The sequence below is a fragment of the Chelonus insularis genome, unplaced genomic scaffold (genome assembly GCF_013357705.1).
Source record: "Chelonus insularis isolate UGA/USDA-ARS -01 unplaced genomic scaffold, ASM1335770v1 scaffold_277_pilon, whole genome shotgun sequence".
Classification (NCBI taxonomy): Eukaryota; Metazoa; Arthropoda; class Insecta; order Hymenoptera; family Braconidae; genus Chelonus; species Chelonus insularis.
In genome coordinates this window covers 1,220,921-1,234,438 of record NW_023276791.1, presented here as the reverse complement: position 1 = coordinate 1,234,438, position 13,518 = coordinate 1,220,921, and the positions used below count along the sequence as shown (strand labels likewise).

At 29.8% G+C, this 13,518-nt stretch overlaps 1 protein-coding gene across 1 annotated transcript; it reads left to right on the top strand.

Moving 5' to 3' along the window:
* Positions 1-555: 555 nt before the first annotated feature.
* On the top strand, positions 556-3,206 carry LOC118073304 (homeobox protein Hox-D3-like). The gene is made up of 2 exons (XM_035093720.1): positions 556-1,150; positions 2,236-3,206. Exons 1-2 carry the CDS (start codon positions 556-558, stop codon positions 3,204-3,206), a joined length of 1,566 nt encoding a protein of 521 aa, XP_034949611.1.
* Positions 3,207-13,518: the final 10,312 nt, after the last annotated feature.

Genomic DNA, 13,518 nt, shown 5'->3' with positions numbered 1-13,518 from the left:
CTACTGTTGGACAAGGATGAAAAATATTGATTGCCATGAAGAATTTCATGACTTACATGCCTCCGGCTATTTTCGATACTCATATAAACACTTGTACATGAATTTTGAAAAGCTTTTGAGCATTTGTTATCAAGCATTTTTCATTTAGTGTCATATCTTCGTTGAAGGTAGAACGAACGTGATTTTTGACTCGAGTTGGACATTCATTTTTATTTACTTTTTCTGCATATTTCTCGAAAAATATATCTATCGATTTGTTCATCTGATCGATCATATTAAAAAGTTTTTGGAGGAATTTTTTCTGGCCCACGAAGAAATTTTAGCAAATTCAGAAAGTGGGGGATGCGTCAGGTGATCACAAAGTGAGTCCTTTTTGCACAGTGTCATTGGACGATCTATAGGGATGCGGGTCGAAGTATTGAAAAAATATATCCAATACTAATACAAGCCCTCCTCTAAGGGGCGGTCTTAGGTATTTGTCACTTACAGCAACTACCCCACCTGTACTCATCTGCAAAGGTAGCTCTGCAGATATAAAGGGCATGTACCCCCGCAATGTCTTCAAACAGTGATCTATCATTCACCTGTGCATCGCTTCCTCCAGTGTCAAGTGAAAATTCAGTTCCTGAACAAGTATCCGGACAACAAGTGGACAGTGAACCATCGTGTGTAGACATCAAATCATCTTCAAGTCCAATCAACGAAGAAAAGATGACTTTCACGAACTACGGCAACGTCGACTACGTCGCTCCAAAACGCTCATCCTGTATGTACTCTCCAACAAGCGTCGACTCTAATGGATCAGGATCAAGCTGGAATTATTCTCAACAGAGCAATCCTTCTGCCTTCCAATCTCCAATAGAGCCGAAGTTCAACAATCAGTTCGTTGTGGATCCCATTGAAAATTTGAATCTGCCTGCGTCTGAAATTTTGGATTATCCATGCTACCAAATGCAACTTCAACAACAGCAGCAGTACCTACAGCAACAACAGGGCGCTTGTCAGCAACCAAAACTCGAGAAGATGAAGGGACATAAGAAGTCAGCGATGAAGCAGAAGCTTCAGAAGCATCAAGCCAGCTCTAAGGTTACCACCAATAATAAGAAGATGACAGGAAATATTAAAGCGGAAGTTCGTTACGATGAACATGGTAAATATCTTTTTTTTTTTAATTTTTAATAATCAATAATTTTTTTTTTTTCACTCAACTATTCAAAATGATAGAAATATTTTTATTATAGAAAAAGTCAGTTGTTTTTTTCTGTTTATTGATTGATTATTTGTTTAGAAAAAATATAGTATATTATTAATTTTTTTTTTATTACATTTAACATCTTACAAATAAAATATAAAAATATTACATTTAAAATCTTAAAAATAAAATATCACATTAATTTCTAATCATTATTGTTTATGTTGTTAAAAGGTGTTAATAAAATCAAATACAGACTTTTTCTATAAAGAATGTATTGCTATTATTTTAAATGATCATTTTTTTTTCTGATGCACGGCTTTGTAAAATTGAAATGTGTCTTTAGTATTGAATTTTTTTTCGTAAAAGGACTTAAGATCCTTATTTCGACTGGACTATGAATATAATATTATTAGATTTATCATAATACATCTGAGAATATATTTTTCTTATAAGTCTAAAGATGTAGATTGAAAATAATAATTGTCATTGTCCTTATTGAAAATTTCCTCACTTCACCTAGATAATAACCGGATAAAGTATACATGAATCGCCTAAAGCTAAATTTACCGATAAGTTTGACGGACACGTGGATTTATCGATTTTTGCCTCGGGAAATGATAGTGGAATGTATTTGTATATGTATATTAGATTTTTTTTATCAGTATATGATAGTCTAAATGTATGTCGCAAGATCGATGTATTATTGTTACTAAGCCGTCCATCAATCTGGTTTGTTCAAAGTCCACTAAAATTCTAGCACTAAAATATTTTTGTATCCAATTCTATGTATGTCAATGTTATTATTTCTTTACTATTTTTATGGTTTCGCGGAAAAATAATTTTTTTTTAGTATCACATACAATACAAAATGAGTTTTAGATTTTTTTTTCTCTTAATCAATATTATATCTAGGAAAATTCAAAAATAATTTTTAAATAGCAAAAAAATTACAATTTATTTTCCATGGGGATTTTTCAATTATGATAAATAATTTTTTTAAAATAATAAAACATCTAATAAATTACGTCTATTTATTTTAGGAAATCCTATGGTTTCTGATGTCGTCCAAAAACGGACGCGTACGGCGTACACGAGTGATCAACTCTTCCAGTTGGAGAATGAATTCAATACATCTAGGTATTTAGCCAGACCGAAGCGTATTGAAATGGCACACCTTCTGGGTCTGACAGAACGTCAGATCAAAATATGGTTCCAGAATCGCCGAATGAAATGGAAGAAGGAAGAAGAGGCACGAAAATTGACTAGCGAAAAATCAACAACGGACAAAGTCTCCCAAGAAACTCCAGTCCAAACTCTAGGTGCAGGAGTATCTCCAGCCAACATGAATGGTCAACCGATGCTCCAGCCAGCAGTACAAATGAACAACCAGCACAACGGATATCCTGCTACGTCAGCCAATTCTGCGTACGTTGTAGCACCAAATTACACAGTACCTGCAACGTCTAGGATCTATCAGACTCCAATGCAGCCTGACCCATCTTATCAGGTTTCTTATGGCGTGGGAATTCAAAAACAAGTTGCTCCTCAACAAACCGCTTCCCCGCAAATTAGCCCATCAATAGAGCAACAACAAAAATGGAATTCCTGCTGTTACAGCCCGCCTAACATCACCATTGGACCACATTTCGGCAACCAAAGAAGTGTTCAGTACCCACAACATCAGGTATGGCAGCAATACCCACAAGGACAACAATATCAGTCAGGGGAGCAGCTCAATGCCAATATTTACACAAGCTACGCCAATAACAGTAATTATAATTACTCAAATAACTTAAAAAATGACATCAACAGTAATAATGTTACTAATAATATTAATAATAGTTATGTAAATCAGGCGAATTTTGAAAATACAACTGGAGGTCAAGACTGGACTCTTCCAGTATTAAAAGATGTCGGTGAATGGTTCCAAAATAATATTGAAAACGCCGAAAAATGCGAGGAGCGCATTGATATTAGCGATGTATTGTTAGAAAATTATACAACTTTGTAAATTTTTAAAGTTAATGTTTCATTTGTATAGTAGTTGTTAAATTGCATGAAATTAAGTAAAATAATTTTTTTTTTAAATTATATTCTTTTAACTGTATTTAAAATAACTTATGTATATTTTGTAGAATAATCTAATGTTTGAAAAAAAGTATGTACATATATATTATAAGTATTGTTTATTATTAATTAAAAGAAATTAATTTTAATTTGGTACTTGACTTAGTTTAAATATATTTTTTCAATTTTATAATTAAAAATGCATGCATATCAATCATATTTTCTAAAAATTTATTTTAAATTGAATAAATTTTCTAGAAAAAAAACCAAAACTATGTATTTACAAGTTTGTTTTAAAAAACTATCTATTTTTATATTAATGTATAATTATAGATAGACCAAAGACTTTTGTATATTTTTTAATAATAGGGTATGAAATAAGTAAGATAGCATTAAGTGTAAAATAAAACAGTTTAATATGTTAATAAATTGCAATTATTTCATACAAAATATGAAGTTATCATTCAGAATAAACTCTTCCATGTCATTTAAATGTTAAAAAAAATTCCAACAATTATTAAATTCAATTCAAAACGTGATTTTAAAAAATTTTTAAACTTTTTAGCAATTCTTGCATGCTTCAAAATTTTAAATTCGATTACAATCCAACTTGAATAAATTTCAAAAAATATATTGTTTATATTTTTTAATACAAATATTTTTCAAAATTCTGACAAAAAAGTCTAGAATTTGATGTAAGAAAAACTTCATATTATTTTCTAAATATTTGTGGTTAATCTTTATTAAAAATACTTGCTAATAATTTTTCATTTTAGAAACTAACAATTACAACTTCAAAAGAGTGAATATTTCAAATAAGGCCTTTGTTTATAAATGAATGCCTTTTGGATCGATACACATCCAAAGCAGCGTGGAAATAAAAAACAGGGAGCTGAAAACTTGAGACTTTAAACAGGTAAATAAGCATATTGAATACAGCTCACAAATGCGATACTGGAGTAGGCGGCACGGTATGACGTATACACAAGATTGGGGACTGGATCACGCGAAGAGAGAAGTATAAAATAATCCCTGCTTACTGGTGAAGCAATGCTGAAGGGTGACCTAGGCATCACAGCATTCAGAAGGGCTGCGGGAAAGAACGGAGAAGGGTGGGACAGGTTTCAACCATGATTTCCATTCGCCAGCCATCCATCTTGTTTGAGACTGGAAACTGACAGATAGACGTGGATCCAAGTGGCGGTGATGTGGCAAGTCTTGAGCGTGGATGTAATACGTGCGTGTGGATATAGGTGCACACATATACAACTTCACGCATAAATACAGACACACATCTGTGTATTTTTCGTATGACATGTATGGCGATTTTTTTATACACATTAAAAATTCCTTATTCGACATTGGTTCATTAACTAAATGACATATTTCGATAAAAATACCATCGACATATTGTCTTGTTTTATGATAAAAGTAATTTTAGGGGTAAATATAGATATCTTTTTAATTTTTAGCTTTACATATCAGTTCAAAATGTAGGAGTTAATTATTAAGATCAATATTAGCACTTGTATTTTTTTGATATTGATGGAATTATTATTAAATTCATTATCAAAAATTAGTGTCAACTGGAAAAATATTGCAACTGATCCCTGATAAGGATTTTAATCATCTCCTTTTAATACGATTTTATATTACAGAATGAAACATTTGTTGGAATTAAATTAAAAGTCCTGATAATCGTTATGATTGAATTAATTAATTAGTAATTTTCTCTGTAAATAAATTGAAAAACTTTTTTGTTTACTTTAGCACAGGTACCTACATGGAAAAACAAATAAATATAAAGCTTTTTTTTTCAGGGGAAGAAATACATAACGTTTTAAAAATTACTTTTCTCACAGTTAAAACGCAGAAAAATTGAAATGGTAGGTAAAGAATGAATAAAGATCAAGCAAAACAGCCCCTCGAGGGTTGCACACAACGTGGAAAGTTTTAGAAGTTGCTTTCAAGACTTCAGAATGGTGTGTGGACGGGATGCATGTGAGTAATATTAGGTAGAAACGCATGAACTTTGATATGTTCGAGGACCCACGAACGGTACCATACTGCGGCAAGTATCCAAACTATACGTGACCTGCAACTTTTCAGTTTTTTTCACCCAAGATCTGTGTTTCTTCTCTCACTATTTTTCATCCTTTCTTTACTCCAAAAACTTGAAAATTATCATTTTTCAAAAACTTCTCATCACGACTGCATTCTTTATGATCATATCTAAAAATAAAAAGGTGACTCTATAAAATAATTTTTTACTGTTGCAGAAATAGCTACAGACAACAATCATAGTATTTACTATCTCTCAACATGCGACAAGTAGTAGGTTCTGCCACTGTAAATCCAAGTGCATTCTTATTACACATCTAAACATTTTAAATATGACGTCACCCATTCAATAAACATTGTAGTCACTTTTGATGTGTCTCTAAGTGTGTAAAAAGTGACTACAATATTAATCAAATGGGTGACGTCAAATTTAAAACGTTCAGATGTGTAACAAGAATGCACCTGGATTTACAGTGTGGTTAAGAAGTTCATTTATTTTTTAAATAATTTTCAAAATTGTACTAAATAGAAATTATTAATTGTAAAAAAAAAAATCCAATAAAATTATAAAAATTTTATATTATTAAATCATCTTGCTATTTTGCTTAAAAAAAATTTATGCACCGCATCATATTCTTTCCACCCTTTTCAGATTAAAACCAAAAAAAAAAAAAATGGAAATAACAAAAATTTCCCTCGAAGAATTTTAAAAATACTGATGATATGAACTGCAGCCAAAAGGGTAAGTATATAGTCTTATCGTGGAAGACAGTACGACGAATAAGATGAAAATAAAATAGCGAAGAATCGTTGCTTGGAAAAGAATGAGGGCGCTGTCAGCTGGTAGAAATTATTCTGATTATGCTAATTCCAGTTTTGTTCCACTCCTTTACTCAGTCGTTCCCCTGCTCCATCGTTTCCCTGGTGCTGTCTACGCCATCTTTCATGGGTGATATTTATAATATAGGGGCGACCGAGCAGTTTCAAACTCTTTGTAACCCCCTCTTCACCCACAATCGGTCTGCGACACCCTCACCAAATACTCTGTGTGAGCTCGAGTTTCCTATCGAAAATACTTGATATCGCAACGATGCCGATGAATTTATTCATATTCACTCTGAAAGTCTTCAACATATAGCTCATGTCACTTACATAAACTTTTTCTTTATTCAAACAAATAAAGAATCTACATTATGAGCTCGCATTTACTTTTGAAAAATTTTCATTTTAAAATCATCCGATGAATTTTTCATCTCTAATTTTATTATTATTCAATACTTGTGTCTATCTTCTATTTGTTATTTATTTTATTTTATTCAGCTGATGGTAAAGGATTATTATTTCAATATCACTATCACTGAAAACTCAAGTGTTTGAAGATTAAACATTTAAAGTATTTAATAATTACAAATTAAACATTTAGCCCCAAGTTTCAGCCGATTCGGAGGTGACACCTAAACGAAACTCTACCCCATTTTATTTCTAAATACTGAAATTTTCCTGGATTTGCAATGTACATAGTTGACTAATTAATTAAAATAAATATTAAGCATCAAATATTTGACACTTTGTGAATTTTTTTGACTCATTTTTGTTATAAAACAATAAAGGAAAAATATTAACTTGTTCTGAATATTTTTACGAGTTTTGACAATGTATTTTTCTTACTAAATGATGTAAAAAATAGACAATTATTTTTTTTTAAAAAACAAAACTTGTTCTTTATTAATACATAGTGTTAGAATTTTCTTTTATACTGTTATAAATATTTTCATCGAGAATGTACATTTTACATTGTCGATTTGTGCAGATTTATATGCTTATTTAGTGCTTCACATAATCAATATCATAGTGGTTTACATAGACTTGATACCGTGTAATACCATAAACACTCTGTTCGCGGTCGTGTCAGAGTTACTAATTTACCGATAAGAAACCCTCAGTGGTCTTCTCTCTCCACTTTGCCTTCTCGATACTTATTGACTTCAGTTATCTCAGCAGTAAATGAGGTGTCTTATCGAAAATACGAATAGAAAATTCAGCAATATACCCAAGCTGCTGACTAAATTCCATTTGTTCAGTAGCCAAAATGTTTTTTCACCATATCGACATTATAAAAAATTTACTTCTTACTAAACTACTAATATTCCTCCCTAATATTGATAACATCTTTTTTGCATCAATTATTCTCAATTTTTGTTATCTTTAATTAATTAGAAAGTTTAAAAAAATATATTGAAGTAGTGTTGAAATGTATTTTTAACTTTTGTTTCTTTTTTATTTTGTATATTTAGAGTATTATCTATAATTAATTGATTACAAAATAGTCGTTAAAAATAATATTTACTGTATAACGAATGACGTCAGTAAAAGGGGACATAGTTGACAGGTAGTCATCACAGATAAAGTGACATATGGGTTTAGATATTTTTTATTTTCCAACTAAATGGTTTTTAAATTTTAATCATGATCAGAACTCATTTTTTTTTTTATTAAAAAAAAACAATCATTATTTAACATTCTATATATTTTTAATACTTGATGGAAACTCCAATCCTTCCAATTTCTTTATACCAAACGGCTTACAAATACCACACAAATTTAGAAACATTTTTATTCCTATAAGTCTATCTCCTATGAAATTTTTCAACAGAGTTTTCTGTACTTTTCCCTATCTATGAAATAATAAATTCAAGATTGTTTTTCGATAGGATGAATTTAGTTGAAGTGGTCTTAAGACTATATAGGGTTCCACCGCGTAAAGGGATCTAGAGTAATATTCCAGTAAAATCATCAATTGATCTATCGACTGTGCAGTAGGAGAAAAATGTAGAAGTTGGGGTAGAAAAAAACGACACGGAAACGAATTCAGGCGAACATTAGCGAAATCTGGTAATGGGAAAGATAACAGGTGAATAAATAGCTTGGTGTAAGGATAAAGAATTTCAGACGAAGGAACTTGATGTTTAAAAAATAAAAAAGAAACATAAATATTTATTCTTTATTTTTCAATAACTCTACTTTAATGTTGCTAATATCATTTTGGCAATAAAAAAAATTATTTTGATAGTAAAAATTTTATTATTATTTATTTCAACAGTAATGAAATTATTTTTTCTATTTTTTCCTACATTTAATTTTTTTTTTAAACTCTACTGAATTGGGAATATTAATTTTTTAATTAATGAAAATGAGTTTGAAAAGTTTATTAAAAAAACAGAGTGATGTTGCAAGTGAATTATTAGAAATCAAACCTTTAGAATCGAAGAAAGTATGCGTAAAAAAGACATCTAGAAAGAGTGGATATAAGTCATTAGTTCTTGAATTGTTACTTTAAAGCATGTTTGGTAAACCAAGGTCCACAGTGAGAGTAGATTCACAGTCGCCTCCGTAGGGAGAGAAGTAACTACGATAAGGCGCTGTGAGTAATGAGGAATGTCGCGAATGATATCGTAGACGAGACCGTGATATTTCTCCCCAGTACAGCAGGAAGGAAAGGAAAAAAGGCCGATTTCAAATGGTACGAAGAAGACAGAGATGTCGCTACAAATCAACTTTTATACTGAAAGAAGTTCATTATTCGATCGTCGTAAAAAAAAGCAGTTTAGGGATTCTACGACCAAGAACGAGATAGAGGAGGCTTAATTTTAACATTATTTTACATGTAAATAAACATTAAAAAATTATGGAAAATCACATAGAGAAATTTTTCATTTGCATTGGAAAGTAAATTTACTTGAAAAAAAAAAAATGATAATGTTTGTAATTGTGAAAGTTAATTTTATGGTTGAAGATTGAAAAAAAAAAGGTTTTATGAGTTTTATCAGGAAGAATCAAAAATTGCTAAAAGAAATAACACACTTCACGTAGTTGTATTATCTCATTATTTGACCATAAATTTCCTTAATGAATTCCCAACGAATGTTGAATTTTCAAAAGTTAGTATTATCAACTTATTTGAAATTTTCCAACAGTTTCTAACATGTTTCACTCATCAAACAAATTCTGATAAGATTTTGGGTGAAGCAGATAATAGATAAATTGATAGAAAAAATTTTTCAACATTAATTAGCAGAGTGTATGATAAATCTTTCTTCATGGAATGTTGTCTTATCACTAAAATCAATCATAAAAATAATTCATCACCAATAAAAAAAAGTAGTTTAACTGAATTAATTAAATGTTGGTCGGATGATAATAAAAATAAGTGATTATGATAATGAAAAAGTAGTTTCTTTAGTGATCTTCTACATGTGCATCTATAAATCTGAGTAGTGTCGTTCTCACATCCTGTTTCAATGTTTTTCACTAAATAATTTCAGCTTCATTCTTCATTTAGTTTGGCACAAACTGCCGCAAACAACCCACCGAATGGCGAGCGTTGCCTCGCTAGAAGTCGAGGTCCCTGCCAGAGCCGCATTTATATTAAAATACTAAGAAAAACTTTGGGCTTCCCATTACCGCCCTTCTTGGCTTTTCTACGACGACTGAGAATCGTTAATTTTCTACCTCCATTCATTTCTCGTAAATTTTTCGCTAGTTTACATTGTTGCTACGAAAAATAATTCGTACAAGGCGGAAATGTTCACCATTATTTTCGTTCACACACAATATTATTGAGATTTTTTTCAAGAGAGTACCGCTATCCGCTGAAAAATATTAAGCGTTTTCTTTCATCGTTTCTAGATACCCACCAGTATTTTTAATTTATGGCAAAGTCATACTTCTTCATAATTTACATCAATTGGTAATCTATTGATTAATTGTTGTTTATTCAATTTATGTTTTATTCCCCAAATATTCCTTTATCTGACAATGCATTTCATCTATCTTTCCTTTTTCTATGCTAAATAAATAAGTAATCAAGTAAGTATGATATCGTAAACTATGATGGAAGAAAAAATCGGAAAATTATTTTTAAAAAATTATTAAAACGTTTATTAAAAATAACAGAGAAAAAAATCTGTGGTAGAAAGCATTGATTGTAATGAAAAATCACTGTGATGATGAAAATCACTTTTTAATTAGCTTACTGTTTACAAATCAATTGTACATTGCTATAAACAAATCCATCGACTGTCAGCATGAACATCATCCACATAATTACATATTTTATAACATTTCTAATTAATTATTTATAATTAAAGTACAGTTAAGTATAAATTATATTTGTAGAATCCTTAACAATTTAATATTTTTCTATAAAGAATAATAATTTTATTAATAAAAAAAAATTAAAATTGATTGGATTGAATTATTTATTTTTATTGAATATTATTAATAAAATGTTTAATTAATTATAACGATTAAAGTTAATAGAAAAAAATTGGAACACTTTTTTTTCTTTATGTGCAATAATAAATCATTATTAAATAATTATACGTCTGGAAAGTTTAAAAATATTAATTATCTCTAGATAACATCTGACGCAATATTAACAATTTATTTATTTTTTATTTATTAAGATTTTAATGATGATGAAATACATCATTTAAATTAGAGTAAAATACAAGTTTTACTGTTCTGTTCTCACTGAGATAAAGTGAGTAAAAATATCTTAAAGATTTCATTAAAAATCATTCATAGAAACTTTGTGTAATATACCAGCTTCTGTTGTAATTCTCAAAATCTGCAAAATCATGATTTCAAAGATTAAATTTGCTAACTTGCATTAGAAAAGAAGAATTTCTAAGATGAGTTGCATAAATTTTGAGTTCAGTACAAATTGAAGTTTCGTAAAAGCACACATATGATGGCTTGAAGGTTTTTTTTTTAATGAAAAATTTTGTATGATGAATCATATGTTATATAGAATAAAAAATTAATCGTATCTTTTCTTAAAGATGATATTCATTCTGTCTTTTCGGTGGCCGAACATGGATTTCGGTACTTTTATCTCAAAAGGCTGAATTCAAAGCATCTTCACACAATCATAATGGCCAAAATATATAGGTATACAGGTGAGTATGTATCCGAAGACAGTCTTATACTTTCACATTCGCAAATAATTGTACAACCATATAATATATACCTGGTTACCTACCGCCGCGATAAACGTTATTATAAAAACCGGAAGATGACAAAAGAAACGCGTCTCTTTTAAGCACAATAAATGATAAATGGTCTTTAAGCCATGAAGTAGTTCCATTTATAGTTGCTGGAACACTACATTTCTGAATTGTAAAGATAGATAACGTAAATATATATTTTTATACTCTGTGTACATTTTTAGCTCGTATCAACAATTGATTTTTTTTTATACCTTCGAAGAGTTTTTACTTTTTAGCTTTAAAAATTTTTTTTAAATGTCTGCACTACATATAAACAATTACCAATATCATACCATAAAAACATTTTATTATAAATAATCGTAATTATTTATTTTATAATTTCGAGCAAACGTAAATTATAAATAGTTATTTTATAATTTTATTAATGTAATTAAATAACTAATTGTAATTATTTGATAGAATATTTTGTTGATACGAATCATTTTGTTTGTCATCAAAGACAATCTCTGAAATATTATATTAAATAATAAATGTTTACTAATTTATTTCTAGACAGTAGTTCAGAGTAACGTACATTTCATTAGTGCTCAAGATAAATTCAACTCTGTAAATCATTTTTTAAAAATTATTTTTTAATTTTTAACTCATCAAAATATAAATAATCAATCATCTGCAGGTTTGTTGCTGTTTTTTTTTTCAATCCTTTTCTTTCATTTTGAAGGAATTAATTATTAATATAAAAAACTAGCTCTGTAGAAATAAACAAAAGGAGACTGAAATTGGCAAAAAGTGTGTCAAGCCTTGTCAAGATAAACATACTACCCTGATAGAAAAAATAAAAAGTCAATATTCGTTGAGTACTACGTGAGATTGACTAAGAGTGACCCAGTATCGAGCTAACCTTGATCCATTTGTTCTACGATATACATCTAAGACTCAGGTCATTTTGAAGAACTCAAACCCTTAAGAAAGCTTTACAGCAGACTGTGAGCAAACTCGGTTCTTGAGAGCCAGGACTACTTCCATGGTTTCTGTAAGAGTAAAAGAAAGAAACTCTAAGTCTTCGTCCAAAACCTACATAAATACCTACCTCTCAGTTTTCAAGGAGTCAGAGTTTGACTACCTCTGCTCTGCAGCCTTGTAAATAATTAAAACTTAATTTTTTTATTTCACTCTGTAAATTCAAAGCTACTTCATGGAAAAGTTTTGTTGTTTAATGTTTTTTTCATCAATTACAGCAATCCGAAAATATTGTTTTCATTTTTTAGCTTATAATTACTGCACTAAAGTAATTACTAAGACGTTTTATACACCTCTGTTTATCGAGAACCTTCAATAAATTACTGTATCTCTGATAATTACTCCAACTGATTTTTATAATTCCTTTACTATAATAATTCATTGCCAATTTAATGAATTACTCGTCAAATGTATCCAATTAAAATAATAAATGACTTTAATTAGAGATCACTCGTCACTCACAAATTAAAAAATGGCATTATTTATAGGTACCTTAACTGTTAAAGGAATTATTTATAAAACCTCTAGTCAATTTATTGTTATTGGATTTTGAAAAATAGAATACTCGGAAGAAGGTATAAAAAAAATTTATAAGTATAAGATCGAGTGTGCGACCGTCTGTAAAAAATATACGAAAAAACGAGCATAAGATAAAAAGAGTAATGAAAAATATGAAGGCGGAAATGAGGTCGAGAAGCCAAGGATGGGAAATGGGCTGGCAATCGGCGGTTGCTTATTAGCGTTTGACAGTCAATCAGTCAAGCGCATAGAAGATCCTCGACTTCAAGTTAGATAGAAGCGCACCTCTCCATTATAAGAATCTAGTCTCTAAAACCTCAGGCACTTCTTACTAGATGTCTGTTTATAATACAGATGGGGGAAAGCGGGGTCAATTATTGTGGGTACTCGAGTAAGATGTGATGTCTATGCGGTAAATAAAAATTAATTTGTTTAAATTCTTACTGCAGATGCATTCGTATTAATTATGTTGGAAGGAAAAATAACTTAATTCATTAATTTATTGAGAGGTTTACAAACTTATGAACATCAATGATTCTTAACATTTAAATAAAAAAGTACTCTCTTAAACTGAATCAATGAAACCTACTGCGAATCAGTGAATAGTTACTGATTTTCAGTGCCAATCCAATTACCGAGTCACTC

Bases quoted from the DNA above. Each gene is read 5' to 3' on its own strand.
- LOC118073304 (XM_035093720.1), top strand. From the start codon at position 556: ATGTCTTCAAACAGTGATCTATCATTCACCTGTGCATCGCTTCCTCCA. The intron at 1,151-2,235 runs GTAAATATCTTT...TATTTATTTTAG, and splicing joins AGTTCGTTACGATGAACATG to GAAATCCTATGGTTTCTGAT.